Below are 27919 nucleotides of genomic sequence, written 5' to 3'. Positions count from 1 at the left end.
GTAGTATCCTGTATCCTAGAAGCAGGCAAAAGCAGCAGGAAGTAAATACGTTGCCTCCTGCACCCTGGTTACTGAAAACTTAATGTGCCAATTAATTAACTAGCAGAATTCCCAATTTCTTCAAGACAGTTTTGTCTCATTAAAATTAATCTCCTGGGAAAAGTCATATTAATTTCAGATACTAGCTCCTGCTTACGTAAATTCACTTTCCCGATCTGACCTTATCCTCATGAGTCAGAAAACAACCACCTACAAGCAGAGAGGTTCATGGTTGCTTTTAAATCTGTGCCAGTATCACTGCTGCCCATCTCTTAGTTGGGAGTAATCCTGGTGTATTTAAAGAGGAAAATACGCCTTTCGTGAGAACTGAGTGTCTTGAATGAGTTCCCTATGAATTACTAAAGGTGTCACTACCTACTTTGAACAGAATCACAATGTTGATGTTTAACTTCTTTTTCCTTGAAATGGAAGTTCTTATCATCAACAGCATATTGTTGTTGCTTGGTAAACAAAGTAAAGCTTTATACAGAATTTACATTTTGCAGACAGAAGAAAAAAATGGGTCTACAGAGGAAATTAAAAAAACCTGGTTGATGAAATCAAAATGGCATGTTTCCAGAAGAAGGCTCCTGGAATGTTAGATTTGAAAAATGAGGAATTACCTGTTCTGAAATGGGGGAAATACCAGAATGAAAATAAAATTCCTGCAAACCAAAAGTACTCTTAACAGCAACAATTTGGGTACTGTTGTCTCTCTCTTGAAATATTTTTACACCTGAGAAGTTTATTGCACGCTATGCTTCCCACATGTGCGGAAAGGTAATAGTGCACTGTTGCAGTCCAGGGTGTGTGAGCTTACAGCTTTTAGCAGTGAAAGCCGTAAGAATAGGAGACTGTTTTACAGTACTGTACAATTGCAGTGCTACATGGGACACATGGTGGACTATAATTAAAACTGGTTTGCTCTTTATAAATTAAAGAACAAATTACTTGTTGTCTTCTACTTCCCTTGTTTATTTTACTTTAATTAGTCATAGGTAGTAAATTTAAAAAAAAAAAAGAAAGCAGCCTCATACATTTATATTGGATTAGCACACTGGAATGGGCAAATAGTGCTTTTCTATTTAGGAAGTTTGAAAATAAGAAAAAATCAGGTGAAACGGTATCAGTGAGTAAGTCTTGGTAGGTGAGGTGTTGCCATCGAAAAGTTGGTGTTATTAATTGAAATAAAGAGTTTTTCTCGACATTCAAAAACAGGCAAAACCAAAATTACAGTCCCATTCATCTAATACTAGAGAGATGGATTTTGGGGGAGAAGGAGAAAGAGTCGTATCCAGGGCAATGTGCTCTTTCAGTAATCTGTAGCAAGTACCGTATGTCCATGTGTACAATTGTCATTTTGGTTTTAACTCTCTTGCTGGTGGTGTGGGTGTAGGTTCTGTTGTACAATCAGCAGTTCCCAGTTTTCTTTCATCCTTTGAAAATTTTCCAAAACTCTGAATAGTGATGTTTTAAGGAACTTTACTGGCATGTGTGCTGTATGGCGTTGAGTTTCATTGTGACTATTTAAAAGGTTATTGTGATGGAAAGTCTTTTTGTTCTTCTATCCTAGCTAATTTTTGTTTGGTATTTCTTTTTTTCGTGGTGCTGTTTCATGATAGGGTGATCTGTACAATGTTACTCATTTGTATAACCGGGTTGTAATTCTTAAATATAAGCCAAAAACAGTTAGTAACTGTTCGTAGTTTTACTTGGCTGAGAGCCTTTGACTCAATTGTCCAAAACTTTTTAGGCTGAACAAGACAATGGCCACCCTCTTCCTGCCTTTGCCAATCTGCATATCGAAGTCCTTGACGAGAACAATCAGAAGCCTTACTTCACAAGATCTACGTATGAGGGCTTCATCCTGGAATCCTCCCCAGTGGGAACGACCATCTCTGATAACCAGAATCTGACTTCACCGCTACAAATCGTCGTGTTGGACAACGATGTGGAGGAGGTATGTTTCATTTTTTTTTATAGTGTCATACTGGTGTTTAAATTTGTATTATTTTCAAAGTTTGTTCTTTTGTCTTTCTTTTTATTGAGGCAAAACTGTTTTGATCAATGAATAAAAAAATCCCAATGTCATTGTTACGGGTTCTTTTTCATTTTCATTCTGAGTTCAAATAGATTTGAAAGTATGTCTGAACTGAAAAACTAATCTGTATTTTACTTAGCTCTCCATAAGATTGTGTTCTATTAGAGATGATGAATGCTTAGTGCGAAGAGGAAAAAAAAAAAAAAAAAGCATTTTGTGAGAAGGATGAATCTGCCACACAGCGTGGGGAAATGGGAGAGAAGCTCAAAGTGGAAGGAAGTAGTAGTTTGAACAAACTTGGAAGAAAAGGAATAGGAGTGCAGGAGGCTCAAAGTTCAGTCCGTTCTTTGCCCAGATTCTGATACTGACATGACGCGTAGTAAAAAGTGGGCCCCTACAAAAGAATAGTAACCGCACAGTAACAATACTGCACCTCTAGGGCTAATGTTTCTTCTGTTCTCACCAAGGCTGTTGCTTTTATGTGTTTTTTGATAATGTTTCTTTTTCCTCTAATTACTTTTGTCTCTCCAGTTGTTCCCTGTGTTCCTGTTTGTTTCTCTTCTTCCATTCTCTTGTTATCTTCAGATACATAAGGAAAACTTAAGTTGTAGTCTTAAGTTTTGTAGTAATATTTATAGTATATGCCAATACTCTTTAATAAAGTTCTTCACTTGATAGTCTGAAAACAATCGTCTGTTTGTGAAAGTTTCACTTTTGACATCGGTAAATTTATTATTTTTGAGAAACAGGAGAGGTCATTGTCACTGAAAGATGCTTTCTACATCGCTGTCTGCATTAGAGTGATGTATCGTCCTAAGAAGCTATTTTAAAGCCCAAAGTCACGTAGAATATCTCCTTCCTATCCATTACAGTATCTCAGTCAATTTACAGCATTCATAAAAATCGATTGGAAGGCAAGTGGAAACAGCTGGTGGATCTGGCTTTCTTAGGGGCTGGACAAAAAGTATGGAATAAGTGCATGTGGCAGTCGTCAGCCAACATTGCTGGTGGCTTGTACTACTTGTGAAACACTCTTGTTCAGCATTGCCTTTGTTAAAAGCATTGTGGTTTTCTTGTTTGATCAAATTAATGGGATCTTGTAGGTTGCTTAATAAGAAGGGTGTGCAGGCATCAGGTGTGTGTTTATACTTACAATACATTGTCTGATTGTGTTGTATAAAATCTGTGTAACGTGAGCCTGAACACAACAGAAATCAAATTGTATGAGTTAGTGTCCACAGTTCTAAGTCCTTTTTAAGCTACTCATTTGAGAGTTTTTCTCGGAAGGCTGCTTTTAGTTTTGTGTTCCTTAATGTGTATTAAATCAAAAAAAAATGGGGATATTTTTAGATGGTTTTAGCCTAAGCAAGTTGCTGTCTATTTTGTTCTATCCACACCTTTATGAAAGTACTAGTGTAAAATCCATTGGTTCAAATATGCCTCGGTTCATATTTGTTTGTTATAGAAATCTGGAATTTTAGGGCACTATTTATTATGCCCACCTTATACCATGCATGACTGCATATTAATTTTACAAAAACGGAAAGAGAGGCTATTAATCACCAGAAGGGTGGAAGACTGGAACCAAGCAAGTCTGTCTGTGAGACTGATAGAGTTGCACGCTAGATAGGTGTGGTCTGAAACTTAGAACTGAGTTTTTGGCAAGATGGAGAACTTGTTGTCAACCCTTTTTGCCTGGGTTGCTACGTTGCCAGTTTGGGCGATGGACTGCTAAAAATAGTACAAAAATCTCCCTGTTAATCCACAATGTGCTGCTGGTGTTTCTTTGTCTGCAAGTCTACCAACGTTCCAGGGACTGAGATATTTGCCCGCAAGGCTTTGTAACTGCAACGACCTCAGAAGATCCTATTGTGCATAGAAAGTCCACAGTGGGAAAAGAAGTCAGACAGCACGGCTGGTGAGGGAAGGGCTGAATCCATTGTGCTTGAAATAATTCAAAACTGTTCTAATTAAAGAGAATTCAGTCTCCTAGTTCAGACACTTGAATTTATGTGGCAGTTTACCATGCTGGTGGTTTTTTGGGACTCTCTCCTATTTCCTAGTAGGTGATACTGTTACACTAAAGGAATGACAGAAAGACTTTGGATTTCATTAACCTCCAGAGGTTTTTCAGGTTGGAGTTAGTAGTGCTCTGATTAACCTTTCCCTGGCAGGTGCACCACTCTACCCACAAGATGTCAAAGGCAGATTTGATAACACAAGGTTCTTTGATGTAACTACATATTAGATCCTATACGAGACTGAAAATTAAGATTACTTTGAACTGTTAAATCATGAATTTGGGCTGACTCTTTGAATGAATCATGCAACTACCAGATAGTTAGTATAGCACACGATATTTGTATACTCGCAAACTGCAAATATTTAATTTTAAGAACTTCTGCATGGAAGAGTAATTTGTTCCTTTAATACAAACTACTTCATGAGGTTCGTAGTGTAATCCTGGTATTTATATTCCCCACTAAAAGTGCTTTCTGTTACTGATTTTGTCAGTACAAGTTCAGTACCTCAAGTTTTGAGGGATGCTCTGAAATTCATCACAAGCTGTTTGACCATGGGCCAACGTTTTCTTGTTGAGCCTTCTCTGTAGTACATCAGCATGTTCCCAAGAAGTTATATTAATATTTGCATATTGACTAGGGCGGTTCATTAATATACTTGTGTTTGCACTAAAAATTTCAACGTAGGTGTGGCCCAAATACTTGTGGTTTTAATTGCATCACTAATAATTAAAAAAAAAAAATACATCTGTCCAATCTGCAGAAGATGTTTCAATTGGGAGCACTGACATAGCTTAAATAATCTGTGTCCAAAGACAATGAAAAACAAGTTTATCATTGTTGAACACAAGCTGCTTAAGGCAGCTGCTTAGAAATTGTTAAATATTTCTGTGTCTCAGTACGAGTAGACCTGACATTTCATATCCACAGGAAATGACCGTGCAAGGGCCCAAAAGTATTTCCTAGTGAACTTAACACTTGGTTGTTTTACATCATGTTTTCATTTTCATTGCTTGGTGAGTAACAGGAGTTTGGTTAAGTTAGTGAAAATCTAGTTCAGTCACATGACACAAAACGAGGCACAGCTAAAACTTATAACCTGTTGTGGGCACGAGACTTCCAGCAGAGGAAGGCTGGGAGTGCAGCAATTGCATGTAACTCGTACAAAAAACAGCCAAATAAACTAAAATGACCTGTACCTTCTAGATGGTAGCTCAGGGTGGGTTAGGAAGCACAGGGAATGCATACTAACTTCGGCAGGTCTCAGTGTTCTGATGGCTTCATTGTATCTTAGTCAATTAATATATTTAGTAAGTAGGGATTGCTGATGAGAAGTCGACGTAGCTCCTCTACGTGCTTGTGCGCATACTTTCCGATACTGACACTGGCGAAACATAACGTAGTCAGTCTTCTGATTGACAAATCGTTGAGATTATATTTCTTATTAAAATGTCCCTGTCCTCGGATAAATGCATGAAGAAAGCGGTCATCGTCACTGTGGATCTTAAGAAAAAAACAGAACACATTCTAGATTTAAACCTTGTGGGAGTTATAATAGGGTCCTGCTATAAACCTTCCAAAAATTAGTTTATAGAAGTGACATTGCAAACAGACCTTTAACTAGAGCAGCACTGCCAAGTGCTGATATAATTAAGTGGTCTGTTTAAATGGCATAAATTAAATTAAGCCACACGAGTACCTTAAGACCTGAGTAAACCAAAGCTGAGATGAGGAATTTGAACAGTATGATCTGATTGCTGTTTACATAAGCCTTCCCAAGCCACTTCCTTCCTTACTCTTTTGCTTCCAGGGGAGAGTACTAATTTCTTCTGCTCTGGTGCTTAGGGTTGATAAAAAAGCTATGCAGTTACCACCTTACCACCTTGTATGACAGATTTTGTTCAATCTCTCTTAAAAAAAAAAAAAAAAAAACACAACAAAACCAAACAAAATAAACCACAGGATTTAACTTGGGAGTTGAAAGAAACTGATCAGCATTCATATCCATTACATCCTACTGAACTGCCAAGGTGTTTACCGATACCACATGCAGTGCCTTGATGAATAAACTCAGGGTGTAGGGTAATTTGTGCATTGCTCGTTAGAACACAAAATTGATGTCATGTTTATAAGGTGTGCCAGCATGTGTTCCAAAGCGTTTAACGCATTGCAGCACACATTCAGCAAAGGAACTGTGCAGTGAGCCTGCTGCTTCTGCGGATGCCTGCAGCCCAGCACAGCATCCCCAGGCAGTGGGATATGATGCACGTCCCATCGGTTCCTCTCTCCAGATCCTTTTCTGCCAGACCAGTTGCTTGTTTTCTGCCTCCGTTGTCTATGAAGTTGAAGTCAAACTAAGTCGATGGTTGCTCAACACCTGTATTTCCAGAGAACTTGCAGGGAAATTTTAAAGAATGATTATTTTACATAAAGGCCTCTCAGTAGCAACCTGAGAGGACAGAGTAATTAATGGGTACAATAACTTTTAAATGTAACTACAAATGCAGGTTATGGATTTTCAATGATATATCCAGATAAGGAAAAACAATGGTTTTTTTTTTAACCAGGAGTACTGAAGCATTTTAAATACTGAAGCGTTTCTCTCTAATATTTGCCTGATTGCTTTTATCTTTCACTATATATTGTTTGAACTTGTTTTGCAGCCAGTATCCTCTCAAGAGGAGAGTTCTCATAATACTGCTATCCCTGTATAGCACTTCTGTGACGCTGATTGTCATGTTACACAATAATAGTTCAGGAAATATTCTTCCCAAATGTAAAAGCCCATTAATATCATTATTAAAACAAACAAAAGGGGAAAAGCAAAGCAAAAAGGCTGCTTCTCTTTCTTTGGGATTTATAAAGAGACTTTTTTTGCTTTTCTGGATCTTTCTGCTTAAGAAGGAAAAATAAAAATCTGAACATCGAATCACTACTGTAGCATTGTATATCTTCCTTAATTTGTGTAGGATGAATAGCTAATATTTTCTGCCTTCTGAAGCTATTCTTCTGTCTTTGAGTTCCTCTGAGTCCTCAAGAAATTTCTTTTTTTTATATATATCTGCCATTTTAAACAAATGCTATTGCTAATTAGTGGAAGCATGGAAGATGCTGACATTTGTTTGTAGCCCTCTCCCAGGAGTGGCTCCCTTGCATGAGGAACAGAAGATGATTTTTTTCAAAACTTTTCTGTGGGCTTTTCATTGAGGGAGGGGCATGGCCCTTTGCACCTCAACTGGGAAAAGTCTACAAAGTATTGCAGCACTTTTTAGTGCCTGACTTTATAGTCGTGCTTGTGCCTCAGCCCTTGCGTTGTGCAGGGGCTGCAGATGTTTTGGTGGTGAGTGAAAGAATTCAGAATTCAAGCACTGCTGAGCATCCATCCTTGTTCTCTTAACAGTCTTTTGACATCTTTTCCTACAAAATGGAGATGATGTAAAAGTTGAAGAGCTTTTTTATTATTATTTTAAATTGTACAATTAAATATAATTTAAATGAACTCACTTTAAAGAAAAAAGTGTTTAAGGAGAAAAAAATTATTCAGAGGGTGTGCTAGACAAAGTCTGCTCAGACTTGTTTAAAACCCTCAGTTTTTTAGTTGCTGAGAATTTAGGCTTGATTTCTTCTCCTCCTTGGGTTCTGTTGATCCAAGCGGTTTTGCAACTAAAGCCATCTTGAAGACTTCTCAGGAAGCTAAGGAGGCATGAAGACAACTCAGGAGGTTGCTTTTCTGATATCTAATGGCAATGTTAAAGATGCAGGAAATTCACTCCAGCTGCTGCATCTACCTTGTCTGTTCCATCCAAGCTATTGGGAACCTGGAGGACCATCTCATCAGGCCATGCAGACCTAGTCTCACGCGAGTTAGAGAAAAGCAATGAGGCCAGTGCCAACCCAGTCTGATTGGAAACCCCTTGTCAGTGGGACTGGGGATCTCACTTGCTTCAGCTCTGCAGTACTGTGAATGTTGGATTTTTTTTTTCAATGAAAAGACCTGCGTGGAAAAGATTTTCTACTTTCACCCAGAAATGAGGAGGACAAATGCTGAAAACATCTCTTCAACAGAACAACTCTAATCCGTGGGTGTTTCAGTGCTGATCGTCTTCTACATGAAGAATGCTGGAAAACCGAGATGTGTCATTAAATTATCTTTGTTATTGCGACTTCTTTTTGGAGACAAGCCTGTGCTAGCAGTCGGGAAGCTTGAGCAGTTCTGATGCTCTTGGAGCTTGTTCTGGCGACCCTGGAGAATTTGACAGCCAAATATATTCTCTCTAAAAGGTCCTTGGGGATGTTGAAACACATACAGAATATGTGTCATTGTCTGCTCATTTTTGACCATATAATGTAATTTTGGTGTAATCTTTAGTAAATTGTAGAAAACTCTTTGTTTTAGGAAGAGCTGTAAGCCCTCGTGGGAGAACGGGAGCAGCAGAAATAGAACATTGACATCCACACAGGCTTCCAAACTTTCCAGAACTTCTCCAGAGATTTTCAAGTAGAACAAATTCAAACCCAGGCTTTGTTTATTAAGAGAATATTGGAGCACTTTCTGCATCTCGTTTCATTTTATGTTTGTCTGTAACCATTTTTTCCCCAAATGTGCTGTTTTATGATGTCCCGCAGTATGGGGGTTGTGTTTCTTTACCTATATTCATTTTGTATCATGTTTTTCTTTGTAGCTTGCACCAGGTGCCACTCCTGTAGGTATTGGGTATTACGTTTGCAAAATTACTTTTTGATTGCGTTGTGTGATTTCTTTCTTTCTTTCTCCCGTCCTCCTTCATTTTTCTCCGCCCTGTCGGTGTTTATTTGGGACTGGGACTGTCGCTTGGTTTGTGAAGCCTGCAAAGAGCCCTTTAAACACATGGGACCAAATTCATTTAGGGCATAAAGTTGTACTGTGGTCACAATGTGATTACTTTATGTTAATTTAATAATTATATATCTTTATAGAAATCTTCAGTATTACAAAGTTGGGTTGTTTTAAATTTCAAATGTACCTACTAGTCAGTTTGAAGTACGTAAACTGTATCAGGTTTGAACTGCGTGCTTGAATTGGTCCTTGCAGGTTGCATGTATACTCTTTTGTGTGGCTTCTGGTAGTTTTCTACTTAAAATTATATGCTAAACAATTTAGCAGAGACAAACCAGTCTACGTGACCCAGTAATGTAGTCAGAAATCACAATGCTTAGGTCCAGACACCAAAATAAAATAATAGTTAAAAAATATAAAGTAACTGGAAATAGTGTTGGCATCATAGATGGATTGTTCCCCACAATTGTATTCTCTCACAGTATCTGCCACATAAAATGTTCACAGTTAAGTTGAGCAGACTTTCTTCCTGCATAAAATGTGATAAAAATGTAAAAGCATAGCAATGCCAAGATTAAGGAAATAACTTGCTTTGTAGGTTGGACGTGCACAGAAGCTAGTAGAAATAGGCATCGATTGCAGTAAAGGTGATTTAACTTACACATTAGGATAAAATTTCTATTAAAAGAATAGCTAAGGAATAGGACAGATTACCTCGGGAGCGAATATTATCTCTATCATTGGTTTTCCTCAGTAACAAATTAGGGAAAAATACTGTTTATTAGTGTTCAAAATGGCATGACAAGCAAGAAGTGTAACAACTAACCAGGGTTTTTGTAAATTAAATTTTTGACCGACTTTGTAGTGTCTACAAAGTGAACAATTATTGGCAATTACCTTCTGTAATTTTTCATGGAAAAAAGAGATTTCCGTTGCATTGCTAGCTGTAAAATGAATTTTAATTTTACTGAAAGCTGGCATAGCTGCAGCAAAGCTTTAGGCAATAGGAAACCACTCATTTGGAACACTTTGATATTTCTTCCACGTAGCTTTCAGCAACTGAAATTGTTTGTCATTTAAATAGTATAATCTTAGCCTTCCAAACTGTGTGCTTTAGAGTATTTTGAATTGCTAAAATAAGTTTCTCTTTCTCCTTCTGTTGTGCTAATCTGTCCTCGTAGAGGTTCATTATGATACTTGGTGCATGGTAGAGTCAGCTCGTAGGGATTGCTGAGCTTCCCAGTGGCCTCTTTTCTTTTTTTTAATTACATAGGAATAACAATAACGACAGGGCAGGAGTTAACCTTCTAGAAGCATTTGGGATTCAGGATGAGAAAATGTTCAGGGAAGAACAACATCATGCTACTTTTGGGGATAATTTGTTGAATTCTGCTATTTCTGACTGCATTGGGCGTTCTACGCTGTATGGGGCGCGCTCCATAGAATTGTGTTGGAAAGTAGCCGGTAAAAATACTTTTCAAGTTATGCCTTGTGCAGCCACTGGATTTTCTGTTATGTTTTATTCATAGTACTAGTCCTCTGATTTCTCATCCCCGCGTTATTTGGGGCAGTTCATGACTCGTCTCCCAGCCTTTTGTGTTTTGCCTGATCACATTTGCATTCCTCTTTTGTAACCTCGCCTCATGTAACAGAAATAACTAATGACTAAGAGTAGCATATTAAGTCAGGTCAAATTAAGCAGATTACACACAACAATACAGAAGTCTTTGTTGGAATACTGTAGGCAGTAAAAGATAATGTAATTTATTTTAAAATTTAACTGTAATATAGAGTGACCCTTGCAGTCTAATCACTTTAATAGCTCAATACCATCTTTAAAGAGATGGGGAAGATGTTGGGATATTTCATACTGGTCATGAATCACGTTTCTGTCATTTCAACAACATGGACATCCCACAAAAGTGCCTTAATTTGTGGGGCATTTTAGAACCACCAGGGCATATGAAGCTTAAACACCCTTTTTGCCTGCTCTGTGCTGGCATCCAGCAGACTGCAGGGTAAGGACTAAGGGTAGGAAATCCATTTTGCAGCTTTGTATCCATCTGGTAAATTCACATTGGAAGGAACTGGCTTGAGGTTCTGGACTTTAATTAATCTGCTGTATTCCTTGTGAATGTAGTCATAACTTCTGACTCTGTGGCAGAAACATTCTTCCCCTTTCTGTTAGCTGAGATTCTGTTTGCCCCAAAATTAATTTCAGTCTTTTCCCCAGGGAACATTTCATTCTTCTTCCCCACACTCTTGTAATCTGCCAACCGTGCTGGCAGAGAGGACGGAAACGGAAGGATGAGTTCCGGACTGGTTGCTCAGGATATCTCCTCAGGCATTGCCCTGTCTTTATAACGTCCCGTGCTTTTGCACGCAACATTAGAACTGCAGCGCAGCCCTTGGTGCTCGCCCAGTTGTACATGGAGCCATCCAAACCTGATCTCTGTGCTCCCAGCAGGCTGCTTAGGGGAGTCATGAGTAGCAAATTCACAATGCCTTGACTTGCCTTTTTGTTTTTTTTGCTCTTTACCTTAAAATGATAACTTCCTATTGAAAATCATACCATGGTTGCTTTACTGTGGTTTTCACCTGATGAACTGAGAGATTCGTAATTCTGCGTCAGTATATTTTGTTTCTTTTCGAGACGTAAAGAGGATCTCTGAACAGCATCTATTTAGCGATATGTTTCAACACATGTGATTATCTTATTTCATTGCATCAACCCAACTGTTTTATTACTCCATTAATCAAGATAAGTTTTGTTTTGTTTTTAATATGGTTGAAGACAAATGCTTGAATCTAATTTCTTACATTGGTAACTTATGTTTGGCTTAAAAATTACTGTTTTAATGAAAAAAGCATCATTTAAAACTAGCAGATACAGGTATTTGTTTACCATTGAGTTTACTTACTCTGTAGGTTAAAGTGTGTTTTTAATACATTTTTCATCCAGAAGATAGAGTTATTTTTTACTTTTTTTTTTTACAGCTTTGTAGATTCAGTTTGTTGCAGTATTTGTACTTTCTGCTTATTTAGGTTTCAACTAAAACAAGCACTTGCATTGAATAACTGGAAAAGCAATGGTATATATGAATATATAATAAAATGCTCTTTGTTGTTTAAAGACGAAGGATCCTCAGCTCCATCTCTTTCTGAACGATTACAATACGTTTTTCACTGTGACTCAGAGTGGCATCACCCGCTACCTCACCCTGCAGCAGCCTGTTGACAGAGAAGTCCAGCAGCTTTACACCTTCTCGGTAAGCTAAATGCACTTGAAGGCATATTTCGCATTCTTCTGAGTAAGTGTTGAAAAATCATTAGTTATAACATTGTTGTAGATCATTAAAATGGCGCAGAAGAAGAAAATCAGTGAAGGATGAGCAGCAGCAATACCAGGGGAGGAGGGCTTGATAAACTGGGGTAGCGTGCTCTTCCAAAATGCGTGTATTTGGTTTGATAGGAACATTTTAGAACTGCCTGCCGGCATCACCTCTGTGGTCCCAGGCTTGTATCCTGCTCCTCGCTTATCCCATGACACAGTCTGACTCTTCTCTTTTGTACCTGGCATGGCCTTTGAGGCCACCTTTGCCTTTTCTTGACCCTTGAGCTATCAACATGATGCCTGTAATGGCCTTTCCGCTTTATTTTGTACAAATTAAAAAAGTAGGCTAACATATACCCCAGCCAGCAGTATTTAAAAAATGGGAAGAAAAAGTTCAAATGAACTTAATACTCCCTCAGGCATTTCCTAGTCCGTTAGTAAACATCTTATCAGCCCTAAAGCAATTTGCAAAAGTGCTGTAGGGAAACTCTGTTCCTCTGCAGGGGTTCCCAGTGAATGCTTCTGTATTTTCTAACAGTTTAGCATTTGAAAGGAGAGCTCAGATTTCCTCTATGAAATAAGAAGGCCTCCAGCTCTTAAAGTCCCACCTTAAAAGGCTGTCTTTGTGATTTAACACATGTATAGCAGCTCCTGTGTGTGGCGGTGCTGCGTGTCAGACGGGTTTGTGAGCTGTGGCCAGGCCCTGCTCCTTGAGGGTGTTCAGCAGAACTGGGGACAGGCTCTGTCCTTCCAGCCATGGACTGCAGCTCAGATCCCAGCCTGGGACTCACCCTGACCCTGGGACACTGTTACTCCCTCTCATTTCTCCTCCTAATCCGACACCGTAGGTTTTAAAGGCACTGTTTCATTTTACTTTTGCCCTGAGTCTTGCACACTGCAGGCTCGAGCTCAGCTGAAGCCTCCTGTAATTTACTCACAAGCATAGACAAAAATGAAAAATGAAATTGTACTCGTCATACTGTATTTTCTCATAGCTGGAATTGTGTGAAGAATACACCATTAAAATATGTTCCTGTTCTGCTTTATTTTTTTTCCTCCTCCTGAAGATGGCAGCTTCTGATGGTGTACAGGAGAGTGTCCCAGTGACAGTCAACATCGTGGTGATTGATGCAAACGATAATTCTCCAACCTTCTCCAACATATCATACAATGTCAAGATTTATACAGATATGAGGCCTGGGGAAGGCGTTATAAAGGTAATTTCAAGGCCTCTTTATTAGCTTTGTTAACTTGCTCTTTGATAGCAGTAGATGGTCTTACACGAATTGGACATGTACTGAAAACAGCTGGAAATAAAGTCTGTGTATCTCCATCCACTTGATTAGTTACATAACTATTAAAAAGTTGGTAATACTAAATGATAGGCCTATCTTAGATGTATAGTTGCAGTTCACCTGTTTCATCTGAAATTTGACAAAACCTCTTCATCTGAAAAATCTCAAAAGAAAAAAATAATATTCTCCTGTATTAGCAGGATATAGAAATAAAATATTTGGGGAGAACAGGTAAACAGTTCAGTAGCACATAACCAGAAATGTTTTACTATGTCATAAAACCTTTTGGTTTTTACAGAAGCCTAGAGTCATCTGTTTGTAGAGCAAATGAGCAGTGAAAAAAGTGTTGAACACAGGCCCAGAGAGAGAAGCAGTTTTAATTAAAGTTTACGAGCACTGATTAATGTTTCAGCGCAGACTGGAGGTGAATCCTGGTTGCACTGAAGTTAATGGAAAAAGGCTTTTTTGGGTGGTAATTCTTCTAAGATCTCAGCCGTGCTCTGAGTGCTTCCAGTCTAGATGGATGAGAAGACAAGCTGCTGTTAGTGGAGGTCGGCATTCAAGGGTGGTAGAGGCAGTGGGAGTACTGGAAAAAAAATCCAATTCATCAGCTGACTGGTAATAAAATACCATTTTCTGAAATATAATCAGCAACTAAGCATCTGAAGGCAGCAGTGATTTAACAGTATTAGGAGAGAGTTCAGTGTCTGTTTTGGCATAGGCCCTACTTGAACTGTATTGACTTGCTGCTTTTGTTATCTTTGGATATTCATTAGTGTTAATCTCGTCTTTTCATCAGTCTGGGCTACAAGTGCTTAAAAGCATCAGTGAGAGTCATGAGGACATTTTCAGCAAGATTTGAGGGAAAGATAAAAGTTTTAAACACAGTTAAGTTCCTTCAAGCTTTGCACGAGGCTGTGTGCAAAAGGGGAAAAAAAGAGACCAAATACTGTTGTCCTGAGTGAGCAAAAGGCAGGTGGAGCTCAGGAGCTGTGCGTAGGGTTTGACATCAGGAGCTGTATTTGCAATGTCTCATAAGCTTCTAACTCCATGTATAATCGTGGGATTTTGTGAGTACAATGCATTCACTTGGTATTTAATGGACAGAGATAGGTACAGTGCTGAAAAAAAATTAAATAAAGGGTTTTTTTCCTAAAGCATAAGCATTCTAGTTCAAAAAGAAATAATTCGGGTTATTACATGGCCTTTGCTGTGCAGGACATCAGGCAGAGTGTAGTGTGCTATGGATTTAAAGTACCTGTCTGTCTAAGTGATTTTTCCTCTTAAAGGTGCATGTGCCAGGAAACATGAGGCGGAAGCTGTTGCTGAATGAGATTGCAGCACGTATGAAAAGAATGGGTTTGATACCGCAGGTTGGCCTTAAGGATGCTCTGAGCTGCCTGAGTTGTATTTTGATGGCTTGAATGAAGCAGAGCAGCTACGCTGCTTTTCTAAACCAGCTGCAGTGCAAAAGTACCTGTGTGTTCAGAGGGAATGTGCTGGTCTGAGGGTTTATACTTTCTGATGTTTCAGCTGCGAATATTTTCAGACCCTGGAGGCATGCAAAGGGCAGGAGTGCAAGTTCCTCAGTAAGTTGTTCTTTCTGGGGAAAAGCAAGAGGGCAGCTCTGCAAGACCATCTGCGTTTGCCTGTGCCACCAGAATTAGCTTAGCGGAGACACAAATTACTTCTCTGTGAGCAAGTTCGGTCTGAGAGACTGTTATGTCCTGCTCCTCTTCCCTTGCCCATTGCAGCAGTTACCTTTTGCCTTCCCACACTGATGCTGTGGAACTGCATGCATAAAGAGCATTAATCAGATCAGTGAAATTATGCAGATTAGGAGCATTGCAAGGATGAAAAAGCACAAGAGCAGAAATGGTAAGAAGAAAATTTAAAATGTAAATATTTCGCAGAACATTTGAACTTAGCCTGAAGTAGATCTAGAACGGGTCCCTGCTAGAAGGACATTGTGAAGTTGGAAATGAGCAGTGGGGAAGTGAGGCCTTAAACTTGCCTTTGCTAAAAATTAAAATTATTTTGGAAAACATGAGAGTTCTGAGAGTGAGTTTTTTCCCTCCTCCACGCTTCTTGTCTGCAAGGTCAGTGCGTGATGACTTTCAGACTAGTAAGTTTGTAGTGCAGTCAGATATGGAGGGTGGAGAATTCTGGCTATTTTGGGAGACGAGTTATTTCTCCAGATGATTGGAGTTTCTAAACAAACTGATAAAAAAAAGCTGAAAGTCATCTTAAGATTTCTGCATACTGATAATGCCAGTAAATAATGATTTCAGGCTGCTAGGGTATTTGGGAAGTTGCTCAACTTGTTATTTTGCCAGGGATGCAGGTACTGAGTCTTTCATTCAGTGTTACAGGAGTGTGAGAAATGGGATTTGTCTTGTGGAGTTGAGTGGCCACTGAATCTGTGGGGCCACAAATACCCATGGGTTTCCTTAGCCCAGGAACGTGGATATGTGCTGCCTTATCACTGCTTTATAAAGCTTCTGCTTTATAAATGCCTTCTCAAATGGAAAACAGAATTTTTTTCCCTTTTTTTAGCTGCTAATACAGTGATTTTGATGATATACTTAGCTTGTTCTCTATATGCGGAGCAAACTCATCTTCTAACCCTGTCTCATCATTGATTTAAGAATCATTTGAGATTCTCGGTTGCGAGGTGATGATCAGCTGTGATAGTTCCCAGGGGAAAACGAGCCAGGTCAGATATGATTAGTCTGTAAAAACCACTTTCTCTAATCGGAGAAAGTAGGTTAGAAAAAGAACACTGACCTCAGTGAGTCTGTACAGACTCATAGTCATTTACACGTAAGTGCTGGCTTGCACTTAACTCTCTACTCGGACTTATTTTCAGAGATGATCAAGAAAGTATTTCTTTTATGAAGCCTGTAAACTTTCTACAAAAATACAAATTTCTGCTATAGCAGTGTTAAGTGCTCTCATGTCACTGGCACTTTGCATTTCTTATCCTGAAGGTAGTAAGGGATTAAGATTTTTTTCTTTTTTTTTGCTAAGTGCAGTTGTGTGAAAATGTACAAATAATCCCATTTTGTACTTGCTTGTTGTCCCATTTTGTCTGAAATTGTTTTGATTTTACTCCTGGGAAAAAACCCAAACATATTAGTTAATGGTTTAGATGTGTTTGCTGTCTGGTATACTCTTAAAAAACAGTAAATTAAAAAAAAAACCACAAACAACTTAGGCTCTGCTTGAAAATAACCACAGCTATCGGGGGAAAAAAAAATTAATTTCAAATGTTTTTGTTCCCTCTGGGTGGTTAGAGCCAGGCATTTCTCTCCTTTCCCTGTTGTCTTTAAGAGAAATGAGCAAAACAGTGGAAACAAATCTGTGTGTTACTGAGTTGCATTGGTTTCATCTGGGAGCCCGGTGGCGGTGGGTAATCTACCTTTTGCCTTCCAGTTGTATGTGGTAGGTGCAGCCTTGTGTAGCTTTTGGTGTAGTTTTCAGAAAGTTGGAGCGTTTCATGACAGAGGAGCTTGTCCCCTTTATAGCAGTGACCTCCCTCCACTTTCTGAGGATGCAGAGTGGAACATGAAATCTCTGCTCCCTGCCTTCTTGGGCAGGGGCTATGGCAGTACCATTGGGGGGCTGAAAACAATTGATATGGGAAGTTTGTATTTCACTTGTCTACTCTGAGTACTTGTAAGATTGTTTGAGGCCTTGATCGAGAAGAATATTTTCTCAGTCGAATTCATACATCTGAATATTCTGTCCCTTTCAACTTGAGAATTTCTTATCTGAATTTTCCCTCTGCTTTTGTAGGTATTTTACTGCACTCCCTGAGAGCGGCAATAGCTGATTGAGGAATCTGTCATTTAAAACAGATAAATATGTTGCAAATAATAATTATCACTAGAAAGACTGATTACTAATAAACAGTTTAAAGTACTTAATTCAATTTTTTTTATGTTGTTATAATTTTGCTTTTCTGTTTTTCAGTTTTCTATTAGTACTTTCATCCTGTGACTCAGATTTAAACTAGTTGCGCGTTGATAATTGGAGTATGCAGCCATAATGCGGTAATATTTCACACAAGTAATTTAAATCCACTCTGTTTCTTTAGACATCTCTCATTTCTGTATACAGCATAAGCTACGCAGGGCACAGAGAATACTGAGCAGGAAAATGAGAGCACTGAGAAGGGACAAAGGATGGCAAATAACATTATTCACCTAAATCTTTCTGTAAATTTGCCTGAAGGTCAAAGACTTCCTTGGCCCATGAAAAGCTTTTGTGTATGTTCTCTTTATGGAAGAAGTTGTGAACTGGCCTTAAGAAGTATATACTATTCTCACTCTCCTTTAAATTTACAAGACCAAAAGAACCTATTTTAGTTTCTCTGTGTATCTTAATTTCTACCTAATTTCCTGTTGCAGAGGTATGAGCCATGTTCAAGGGCTCTTTTATAACAACAGTTAAATAACTTCGTGATTGAAAATAAGCTATGCAGTGGATTAGTACGTTACCTGGTCACCTTGTGCCAGCTGAAGCAATTCTGCCTAAGATCAGCAGCGCAAGTGGATTTGGATGTCCTGCCATACGTCCTGGTCACACAGAGCGCTTACCTTCACACGTTGCAGCATAAACGGCCCTCGTGCTGAAGGTCAGAAATGAAAGCAGAAAGATAAAACACAGTAAAACTGCAGGCAGTAAAGTTTCTGTCACTTATCTCTTGCTCACGGTAGAATTAGTCTTGAGCAGTAACAGTACTTTCAGTTGTACATGGGGACAAATTTTATTTAGAGCCGTTAAATAAATGCCTCCTCTGGGACTCTTCTGCCATTACCTCAAATGCGGCTTCTCAGTGCTGAATCGCTTTGTCTCTTTGAAACAGTTTCTTTCCATTCCTTGCAAATACACACATGTGACCGGAGCCATCCTTGCGTACAGACACACACGAAATTATGTCTTAGAGACATGTTTGAGTATTTGCAGATTGGCAGGTATGCTCGTGGTTTACTGCTCTTAAACACGCGTCTTGCTATAAAGCTACAGAACAATTTAGAGGAAATCTTTTAAAAGTCATCTCTAAACCACACTTAGGGTTCTATTTACGGGGTTATTTGCAACCCTCTGCCTTCAATCCATCAGCATATTGATTTCCAACCACAAAGTAAACATTATTAGCAGAAGCAGAAAAGAAAACCTGGTTATGTTTGCACTTCTCAGTAAATGCACTTACATACTTAAGTAAAAATATAATGGATAGAGACTTAATGAAATGTCTGGAGGAAGGTACTGAAAAAGTATTTTGACTTGCTCTATGTTAGTGTTGCCTTTTGTTGGCTCAGGTTCAGGAATATCTCCATCACAATCCCGTTCGCTGTTGACATGTAGAAACTCATTACTGCTTTTCCTGGTGAAACTAATGGCTGGCTTGTGCTGCTGAGAAGGATGGGGAGGGTGTGTAGTTGCCATCTAAGTTGTGGCAGCCCAGCATTTCTCACTGGTGTACTGCTCCGGAGAGCAACTGGACTGTTTCCTTGACAGCGTTATACAACATAAATGTGTACTGAACGTGGCTCTGGAGCCACCCTTGAGTGGGCACCCGTTTTAAGGCTAGGCGTTGCGAGGCGAACTGGCGTGACGCGGGGTTTCTGCAGGATTCGCTGGAGGTCAGTATGAGTCAGACCAACTTTTGCTGAACATTTTGTTGACAAATGTAGGGCTACTGGAAAGGTTGGTAATCACTTCATCTGTTGAGGGCAAGGTCACTAAAAGTGGTGCTGCGGAAAGGTTGCAGGTCAAATGTTGAAGCCCAGTTTCCTCCAAGTACAAAGTGAGTCTGAACAGAGCTTATATAGTGACGAGGAATGTGTCTTTGCAAGCTGTAAGGCCATCGTTGAAAGTTTCCTTTTCCTTCCAAAAACCCCACTTCTTGCTGCAGCAGAATATGCACCTATTTTGCAAAACCTTCAATACATTAAATTTTAATGTAATGAAGCTGATACTGCTGGATGCAAAAAGTTTCTAAGGAAAGTAAAATAACTCTTGTTTTTACTTCTTTCTGTATATTTTAGACCATGTTTCGCAAATCTTGTTAACTATGAAGCTCTATCGGTCTGGGACAGCTGGAGAGGGAATTTATAGAACCATATATTATGGCAGCTCTTTAACTTTAATTCCGTTTAATGCTATGTTTGATTCCTGGTTTTGCCCCCAAAACGTTATTTAAATCACTTATCTTTTCAAGCATTCAATATTTGTAAGTTTAATTAACCTTCTTAATCTATGTACTTGTGTAGTCAATTAATTTCCTTTTTCATGTCGTCACAGTGAAAGATGGCCTTGGTCCAAATCCCGTCATTAAGTCCTTAGGATCTTGTATTTTGCATAAAGCCTTTATTTATCTTTTTGTGTGTGTTACTTCTGAAGTTCAGTAGAGGAGGTAATTACAGCACTTTTCTTAACTATATCACTTAGTTTGATAGTTACTCTTTGCGAGGTTAATGACCGCATCCAGTTGTGCATGGAGACTGTAGAATGAGTGGAAGGAAAGGGAGTTTGAGAGGGGTTTAAGCTCTAAATCCTAAGAAGGTGTAGAAAGTCTGTTTTATATGCTGAGTTTTGGTGTGCTGCCTCTGATCGTTGCAAGTTTATATATTGGCATACCAAGGCATCGTATGGATGGAATGTAAAGCACATTACAGAAGTGCAGTTTTAGGATTATGTGTTCAGAATTTCAAAAGGAAATATAGAATGAGATTGAGATGTTCTCCAAAAATAAGACACGGATGTCGATTTGTTTTTTAAACTTGTAAGAGGAGATGATCTCTGCTTGATGATTTTCTTTGGTGGTATTTCAAGTGTTTATTCTGTGTTTGATATATTATGGGATGTCTCAAAATACTATAGGAGGATGAATTAAGAAGATTTGCTAATTCTAGCACAACATTGTTCAGTTTGGATTGTTGGGAGGAAGCATCTATGGCAAAGAAATTTAATTTATCTAAGCTGATTTTAATTTAAGTTTAAATACTTCAGTGTTGGAAATTTGCTTTGGATCACCGTTGTGCGTGAAAGAAGCAGAACACTGATTACTTCATGAGAAAAGTAATTTAACTACCATGCTTTTCAGTTGATGAGTACTGCATACAACCTGTTCCATGTTAAAAAAGGTTGTTCCTCCATAAAGTAGCTCAGTCCTCAACAGCAGTAATAGCTTGCACTCCTAACAAAGAAGGTAAACCCAACTTCCATTAATATATCTAAATCGCTTATCTTTTAGCGTTTCATTTAATTTATTCCGTTTAAGCTATTGTGGGCTTAGTTCTTGGTTTTCGTACTAGATATGAAATCTCATATTTTGCGGAGTCTATGTGCATAAAGAATTGAGATTATCCTTTAAAGTAGCTAGATCCCTGAGTTTTTCACATACTCCCCTTGGTGTTTAATGTTGTATGCAAATGTGGTTAACTTGAATACTACAGCTTTGGGTTTTATTCTTCACCTCCCTTCTTCTTTTAGTTGCGAGGTTCGGTTTCTACTCTTCCCGTTCTTTAGCTATCCTTGGGGAAAGGGGATTTGAAAGTTGTAGGTAGTGCTCTGAAAGGCCGTGACCTGCTGGAGCGTGATGCTATATTGATTAATAGATTACATTACATCCTAATGTAGCAGGAGTTTCAGTGAGTCCCTCTACCTCTCGCAAATGCTGTCAACTTCCAGAGTGTCCGGGATGAGAAAAGGCTGTCTGGCAGGCAGGCATTTAGCCCTGCCTGAGATCACATCTGTTGATCCTGCCATCGGCTTCACAGTCATTGCTAAGGTTTTGTGTCATTGTGTGGTACCTTTAAATCCTGTACTTGCAGTCCGATGTGCTGTGCTGCCCACTGGCATGAGTGTTTGTAGCAGGAAAGCCAAAGTGGACAGGCCAGTGGAGGCCTTTCAAGACGCTACATGTCTATTTTCTTTTCATTCTCACTTTAGTGGCCGTGCAGGGAATAATTTCTGAGGCTGGGGTTTCTTATTGCTTCGTACATCCCGGGGGGAAGGCTCTGCTGCTGTACCTGCCGGTGCCCCTTGCTGTGTCCCACCTCAAACTGCTCGGCTGCAGCTGGGAGCAGCAGGAGCCCATTGTGCCATCATTCCCTGTCGTTTCCACTCTGCCGCTGTTGGTACCGGGCAACTGGGTGCACAGGCAGCGCTGCCACTGCCTGCTGCGGCCGTGGCTGCCTCGGTGTTCAGGTACTGCTTGTACTGCTTTATGTCACCCCGTGCGCTGTTTGAGGTAATACATACATACAAAATACATAGAAAATGACGAGCCAATTGAGAAAGCGGTGTGTTTATCAGAAAACTAACCCCTATGGGAAGAAATTCACCTTCGAAAGCCCAGAGGTACTGGTGGTATTTGGTGGGACTTTGGTGACTCGACCCTAAACGTAACAAAATGCTGTGCTCCTTTTTGTTTTCTGAATATGGTGATAATTAAGATGCAATTTTAATTGTCGTAATACAGGTCAAGTGGTAGGCACTGTGCACAGTTTGCTGTGTGATTATATGTCATATGTAGAATAACTTGTGTTATTCCACATATGCATAGAGGAAGAGGAGAGGTGAAAGGGCTTAGCTAGGACATGGGGCTGTCGTCTGTCGTGACTTGAGGCGTGGGTGCGTAATTCTGACTGTTACGGCAGGGGTATGATCTGAAATCTCAGATTGCTGGTTATTTGCTTTATGGCATGGCAGTCAGAGTCATTGGTACTTGACGCTTGGCTAAAAGCAAACAATTGATTTGTGTATGTATGATTACTGAGCTGTATTTTCTGGCCGTGTGTGTAAATGTTTGTTTTAGCATGGCATGCTACAGAAGTGGGATAAAGCCGTTATCTTTCCCAAGGGCAAGATAAGAACCCCCTTGTTTCATTACGTATATCATTATAATTTGTATCTAAAATAGTAGGCCTTAGATTCATGCTTAGAATCAAAATTGTACCATTACATAGAAGAAACGCTGCATGGGAGAGTAGAGAGATGGTAGGGAGGCGACAAAGTACAGAAGTATGTGCTTAGCTGCGTTTATACCACGGCTCTGAGATCGTCCCCCCAAACACAACCTTTCAGGTAGGTGGTGTCATGTTGCCATGTGAAATGGCCCTGACACATCTGTGATGTGTGTGGTTGTGTTTCCTACGTGTGTATCCATAGGGGGACAGCTGCTATTTCGCTTCCACTCGGCTTCCTTTATGGTACGTGCACACGTGAGTAATACAAACACTGTTCTCCAGTTCCACACAGCAAGGACTTGTAACGCAAGACTGGGATATTAGAATTTCTGACAGTAGCAAGGCTGTCACTTGAAATGTGTAGAGAGGGATGTGAGCTTTCAGTAATTAAGTACGATTCTCTTGTTAACGTTTGCAACACAGTAAGTATCTTCTTTCCCCCTGCCCCCTTCATAGGAAGGGTTATAAATTCCAATCCACAGAGAGTAAACTTGGTCTTAATTAGTTTTCTTAATTCATATCTTAAAATAATTTGCTTGTAATATTAGGTAAGCGGTTTTTCTCTGCTTCGTGATGTTTTTATGCCTATTATCCTTCATTGAAATTGTATGCTTGTTGTACAGTAATTAGAAATTACTGCATATGTTACAGGTGTTCCAAGTTTCCCCTCTACTTCCTCTACCCCTACCGAGTTGCCTTACAAAAAACTATTAAAATACAACACTGAACCATGCGTGCTGACATTCTGGTTTTGAATTGCAGCTCACCGCAGTAGATGCGGACGAGGGACCCAATGGACAGATAGTATATGAAATTTTGGCTGGGGATCAGGGAGACTTCATCATCAATGACCGAACAGGCCTTATCACCATTGCTCCAGGAGTTGTATTGTCAGTGGGGCGATCCTATGCTCTCACTGTCAAAGCATCTGATAGCGCTCCTCCTGCGCAGAGAAGGTAATTAATCTTATAATGAAACTAATTTTTTAATCAGTCCTTAGCAGCGCGTAAGAAGTGTGGCACACCCTTATGTCTATAACTCCACACTGGAATACAATTCAATGTGTTCTGTTTGGTGTAAGGATCACATTTTGGGAAAGTGTCATATTAGAAGTCTTTCACTTTTTGTTCCTTATTTACATTTTCCTTACAGTACACAGTTTTCATTATGTCATTTGCTTCTAATGGTCTGGTTTTTAAAAGTTCACATGTTGTGCTGTCATTGTGCGTGCCCATTTGTGAAGAGAAATGGAAGTGAAGGGCTGTAAGGAAGGAAGCAAGTGAGAATGGAGATGCTTTTTGTTCAGAATGCAGCTTGGTGTGATGCAGAAAGGATTGGGAATAGTCTGGTTGCTGAGTTGGAGACCTTCTCTCCACGTCTAGGGTGTGCAGGGTCATCCAGGCCTGGCATGCTGTGGACGTACTTGACAAGCCGTGCCAGTGGTGAGCAGTGCCCTCACTGAGACCTAAATTCTCACTGGCAGAATTATTTCTGTTCTCCACCAGCTGATAAAGAAGAGCAGCCTGAAAATTTAGTGTGGTTAGAATTGGACGCTGTCACGTTCCAAAAAAATAAAGGTACCGAGTCCCGCTTACCTGCTTCTTTTGGGTTTGTGTTCTGCATATGGCAATTGTGCACAAATGTTGTCATTTCATGAAGAGGTAGGAGGGTGCATAAAAGTGTCTCTCATGTTCTGGGATGGTATGGATAATGTGACAACCTTGTTGTCCAGAGAGGATGGCAGAGAGGAACAGTAGTCTCCAATATTTGAATCTCCCACTAGCTTTTCTCTTTCCTGCGAATGGGCAATGTAAGAAGGAAAGATTGCTCAAAAGTGGAATTTCAGTCATTGACTTTTCTTCAGGACCTGCTGTTTCTGTCGTGTCTCCAAGAAAGCAGCTCATACTGCTCTGCACATGTTTTATGATTACATTTTCCAATCGCTGGAGTATTCAGATTGTTATATTGTTCATAAAACTAGTATCTGGTAACACAGTCTTTTAGTTAAATTTTCTTCTCCTTTCCCTCTGTTGCTTGCTTTCTTGATAAGCCCTCTCAGGGTGGCTGATAGTAGGCTGTTAATAGTGCTGAGGAGAAGATTGTGGACTATTATGCGCTTACTTTTGTGTAGTACTAGCATAGTATTAAAGTGGAGGAGAAAAATCAATCAAAAATGAAATCAGAAGGCAACCGCATGGCCCCAGCAACAGTAGCCCCTACAATACAGCTTTGATTGCCATCAGCTCCTTTTATGTTTGAGAAATCTTTATATTGTCTAAAAATATATACTTCTGATGATGTATGTTGGGAGCATGCGCTTCCTCCTCTGAAAATGTCTTTATTGCAATAATCTTCAAAAGTGGAAAAGCTCTCCTTTCTTGTCATTTCTGCTTGTCTCCCCTTTTATGAAATTATAGCATGTAATTTCTTCATAGCTTTTAATATTTGTTCAAAAAACCACTCCATCTAAGCAGTATTCCTGTAGCAGCAGCAGGTGGCCCCAGGACCAACCTGGTCTTGAACTGAGGTGGTTTTGGGGCCCAGAGCTGTTTTTTCTGTGTCTATGATGGTTAAAAAACCAAGGCGGGGGTGGGGGGGGCACTGGACCTTCAGCAAGGTGCCATGGAGAAAGAATGTGAACAACTCTTACTGTCTGGTAAGGTACATTTAGAGAAAAAGATTTTGCTGCCTTCCTGACGTTCTTTCTGTAAGACTGGAAACCCAGAAACGAACTGGTGGTGCTTGAAGCAACCTCCTGTGGTTTTACACAGAGAAAAGCCAGGCAGAGCTCCTGTGCAGTACAGCTCAGAGGTCTTTAAAACTGTCCTTTTGCATCTCCTGAGTTCCTTCCTTGTGGCTGTGAGGTAGTCAGTGTCTCACAACTGGAGTTGTATGAGCTTCTTGCTCCTTCTAATGCAAAGTTGTCATGTTGGGTTAGGTGAGTCACGTTGCCTTGGTGGAGGCAGTAACCAGTATTTGAGACTACTAGGAATGGGCTAGGTCTAGCCAGCCATTATGTACCTGCAGGCAGGAAGGTGTGTGCCCTGTAAAATAAATGAATAAATAAATGATTTAGATGTAATTGCAAATACTAAGCATTTTTTTTCCCAATCTGGATTCTGCCGCAGGGCACACCAAGCGAACTGCAGTCATGTGTAAACTGCCTGGGGTTCAACTCTCCCCTCGCTTCTGCACAAAGCAAGGCCAAGCTACTAAACCTGGCTCAGGAGCTGTAGCGCTGTAGCCTTTGCTAGCGCAAATTTAAAATTAAAGGCATCCTATGTATCTTTTTTTGCATAGTATGACATTAAATTCTTCTGTGCGTGAAACAAGGTATTTTGCTGCGTATTATTAAAGTTTCTATCTATGGCAGGCATCATTAATGAAAGTTATCGAGCCATATTTAAGTACACTTAAGTACTTTAAGTATACTTAAGTTTATACAAAGTATACATTTTAAAGATGAATTTTTAGCTTTTAGAACTGAAGTTATAGTTAAGCATATAGTGATTATCAGTTTCTGCACAAACTGCAATTGTTAGAAGGCTCAGCTTTGGCTCCTTTCCTTTCCCATGCCAAAGGAGATTTTTCCAGCCACGTAAATGGTCTGGATATAACACACACAGAACGAAGGGGTTAAAATTGCAAAGCGCTAATCAAAAATGGATTGGAAATGAAAAAATGTAGCTGTTGAGTGTTACAATGCTTTTAGTTTGCAGACTATTAGTGCTTTACTTTTGTGATCTTATCTTAAAGATTTGAAGAAAATTTGCTTACTATTGTGGTGAACAGAAACATTATTTTTTAGAGCTTGATAGACAATAAATCAGCTTGAGTATTATTAAGATGTAGCAGGATCAGAAAAAAATGATAGAGAACAATATATTTTTGTTAAATGTTCAGCAGTGGAAGAAAAATGCACACTAAACTGCAACTATTGGGATGTGTATATCATACACAGACAGCAGCCACCCTGAGAAAATATGCAGCCGCAGTGCTCAACTGATATTTTGTCTGCTAATTCATTACGTCTGTTGTTGAGCATTTGGTGATGGTATTATTATTTTACTGTAAGTGTGGAACATCGATTCAGAAAGATTAGTGGGATATGAGGGAGTATTTTAAAATAGACAAGAGAGGAAATGGACTGTAGTTTATAAGGAGGTAATCAACACCGAATGATCAACTTCAGTTGTTAATTGTCCATCTTCCCCTGATCACCCTGGTTTTGTTTATATCCATTGAGTCAGTCATCTGCAAATTCAGCTTTTTAGATGCTCAAGTATATGATAGATGGTAAGGCTCTGCCATTCACCGGTGCATTTCAGTGCAAGTTATGTACTTATTTAAAAGGTGATTAAATCAAATAAGGACCTGTTACGTTCAAAGCAGGAAGATCCTCATCTGCTGTATTTTTAGATGGAAGCGAGTCCGGCACTTGCTCTAGAGAGACACAGCTGTGGCAAGGTAGCATCCCCAGCGTCGCCGTCCATGGGAAGCTCGGGATTGCCCTGGACTAGCTGGTAGCCAGGGGTTTGGGGCACTGGTGGATGCTTGCTAGACTGTCCCGACATGGCTAGCAGTGAAGCGGTTTAAGGTTGAAGGCTCATTAGAGTCAACTTGTATTTATTGTTAATATACAGGTGGTGGGTTGGCCTTGGCCAGCTGTTAGATACCTGCCCAGCTGCTCTCTCGCTCTCCCTCTTCAACAGGACAGGGGAGAAAATAAGATGAGGATGCAAGATAAAGACATAGAGCTCACTTATCACGGGCAAAACATACTTGACTTGGGGAAAATTAACCTATTGCTAATTAAAATAGATTTAGATGGTGAGAAATAGATTAAAACAGCAACTCTCCCTTTTTCCCAGACTTAACTTCACTTCGACATTTCCCAGCACCCCTGCCTCTTAGTGGCACAGGGGATGGTGAACGGGGGAGACGGTCAGTCCGTGACAGCCCCACTCTGCTGTTCCTTCCTCCCCACACCTTCCCCTGCCCCACAGAGCTCTCCCTACAGGCCGCAGGGGAGTCTCTGCTCCGGCGCCTGGAGCATCACCACTTTCTCCTTGGTGCTCATGCTTTTTTTCCTCTTTGTTCTCGTCTTGGGTTTTTTTTCCCCTTTCTTAAATGCGTTTCCCCAAAGGCACAACTGTTGGGGCTGAGGGGCTGGGCTCCTCCTCGCAGAACCCTCAGCCCCGCTGCTGCCCCCGGGTACCCCGTGCAGTAGCACTGACGAGCAATGACCACAGACATGTCTGTCTCCTGTTGGAAGCAGGCAGCAGTGAAGCAGCTCTGGGTACATGCTCCAGGCTGGCCAAGAGGTGTAGCTGAGCTGTGAAAGGTGGGACGCCCTGGGTTGGGTTTAATCCCTTCCTCGTGGGCTGTGGGG

General features: G+C 40.0%; 1 protein-coding gene across 22 annotated transcripts in view; it reads left to right on the top strand.

Moving 5' to 3' along the window:
• Positions 1 to 27919, top strand: part of PCDH15 (protocadherin related 15) — a 799343-nt gene that overhangs the window by 595403 nt on the left and 176021 nt on the right. For all 22 annotated transcript variants that reach the window (XM_074589898.1, XM_074589897.1, XM_074589896.1 and 19 more), the window contains 4 exons: positions 1793 to 1999; positions 12052 to 12186; positions 13319 to 13468; positions 23290 to 23483. In XM_074589898.1, coding sequence (XP_074445999.1) covers positions 1793 to 1999; positions 12052 to 12186; positions 13319 to 13468; positions 23290 to 23483 — 686 coding nt within the window. The remainder of the gene's footprint in view (positions 1 to 1792; positions 2000 to 12051; positions 12187 to 13318; positions 13469 to 23289; positions 23484 to 27919) is intronic.

The sequence above is a fragment of the Larus michahellis genome, chromosome 6 (genome assembly GCF_964199755.1).
Source record: "Larus michahellis chromosome 6, bLarMic1.1, whole genome shotgun sequence".
NCBI lineage: Eukaryota > Metazoa > Chordata > Aves > Charadriiformes > Laridae > Larus > Larus michahellis.
Note: the sequence above shows the minus strand (reverse complement) of the source record. Positions and strands in the feature narration are given on the sequence as shown.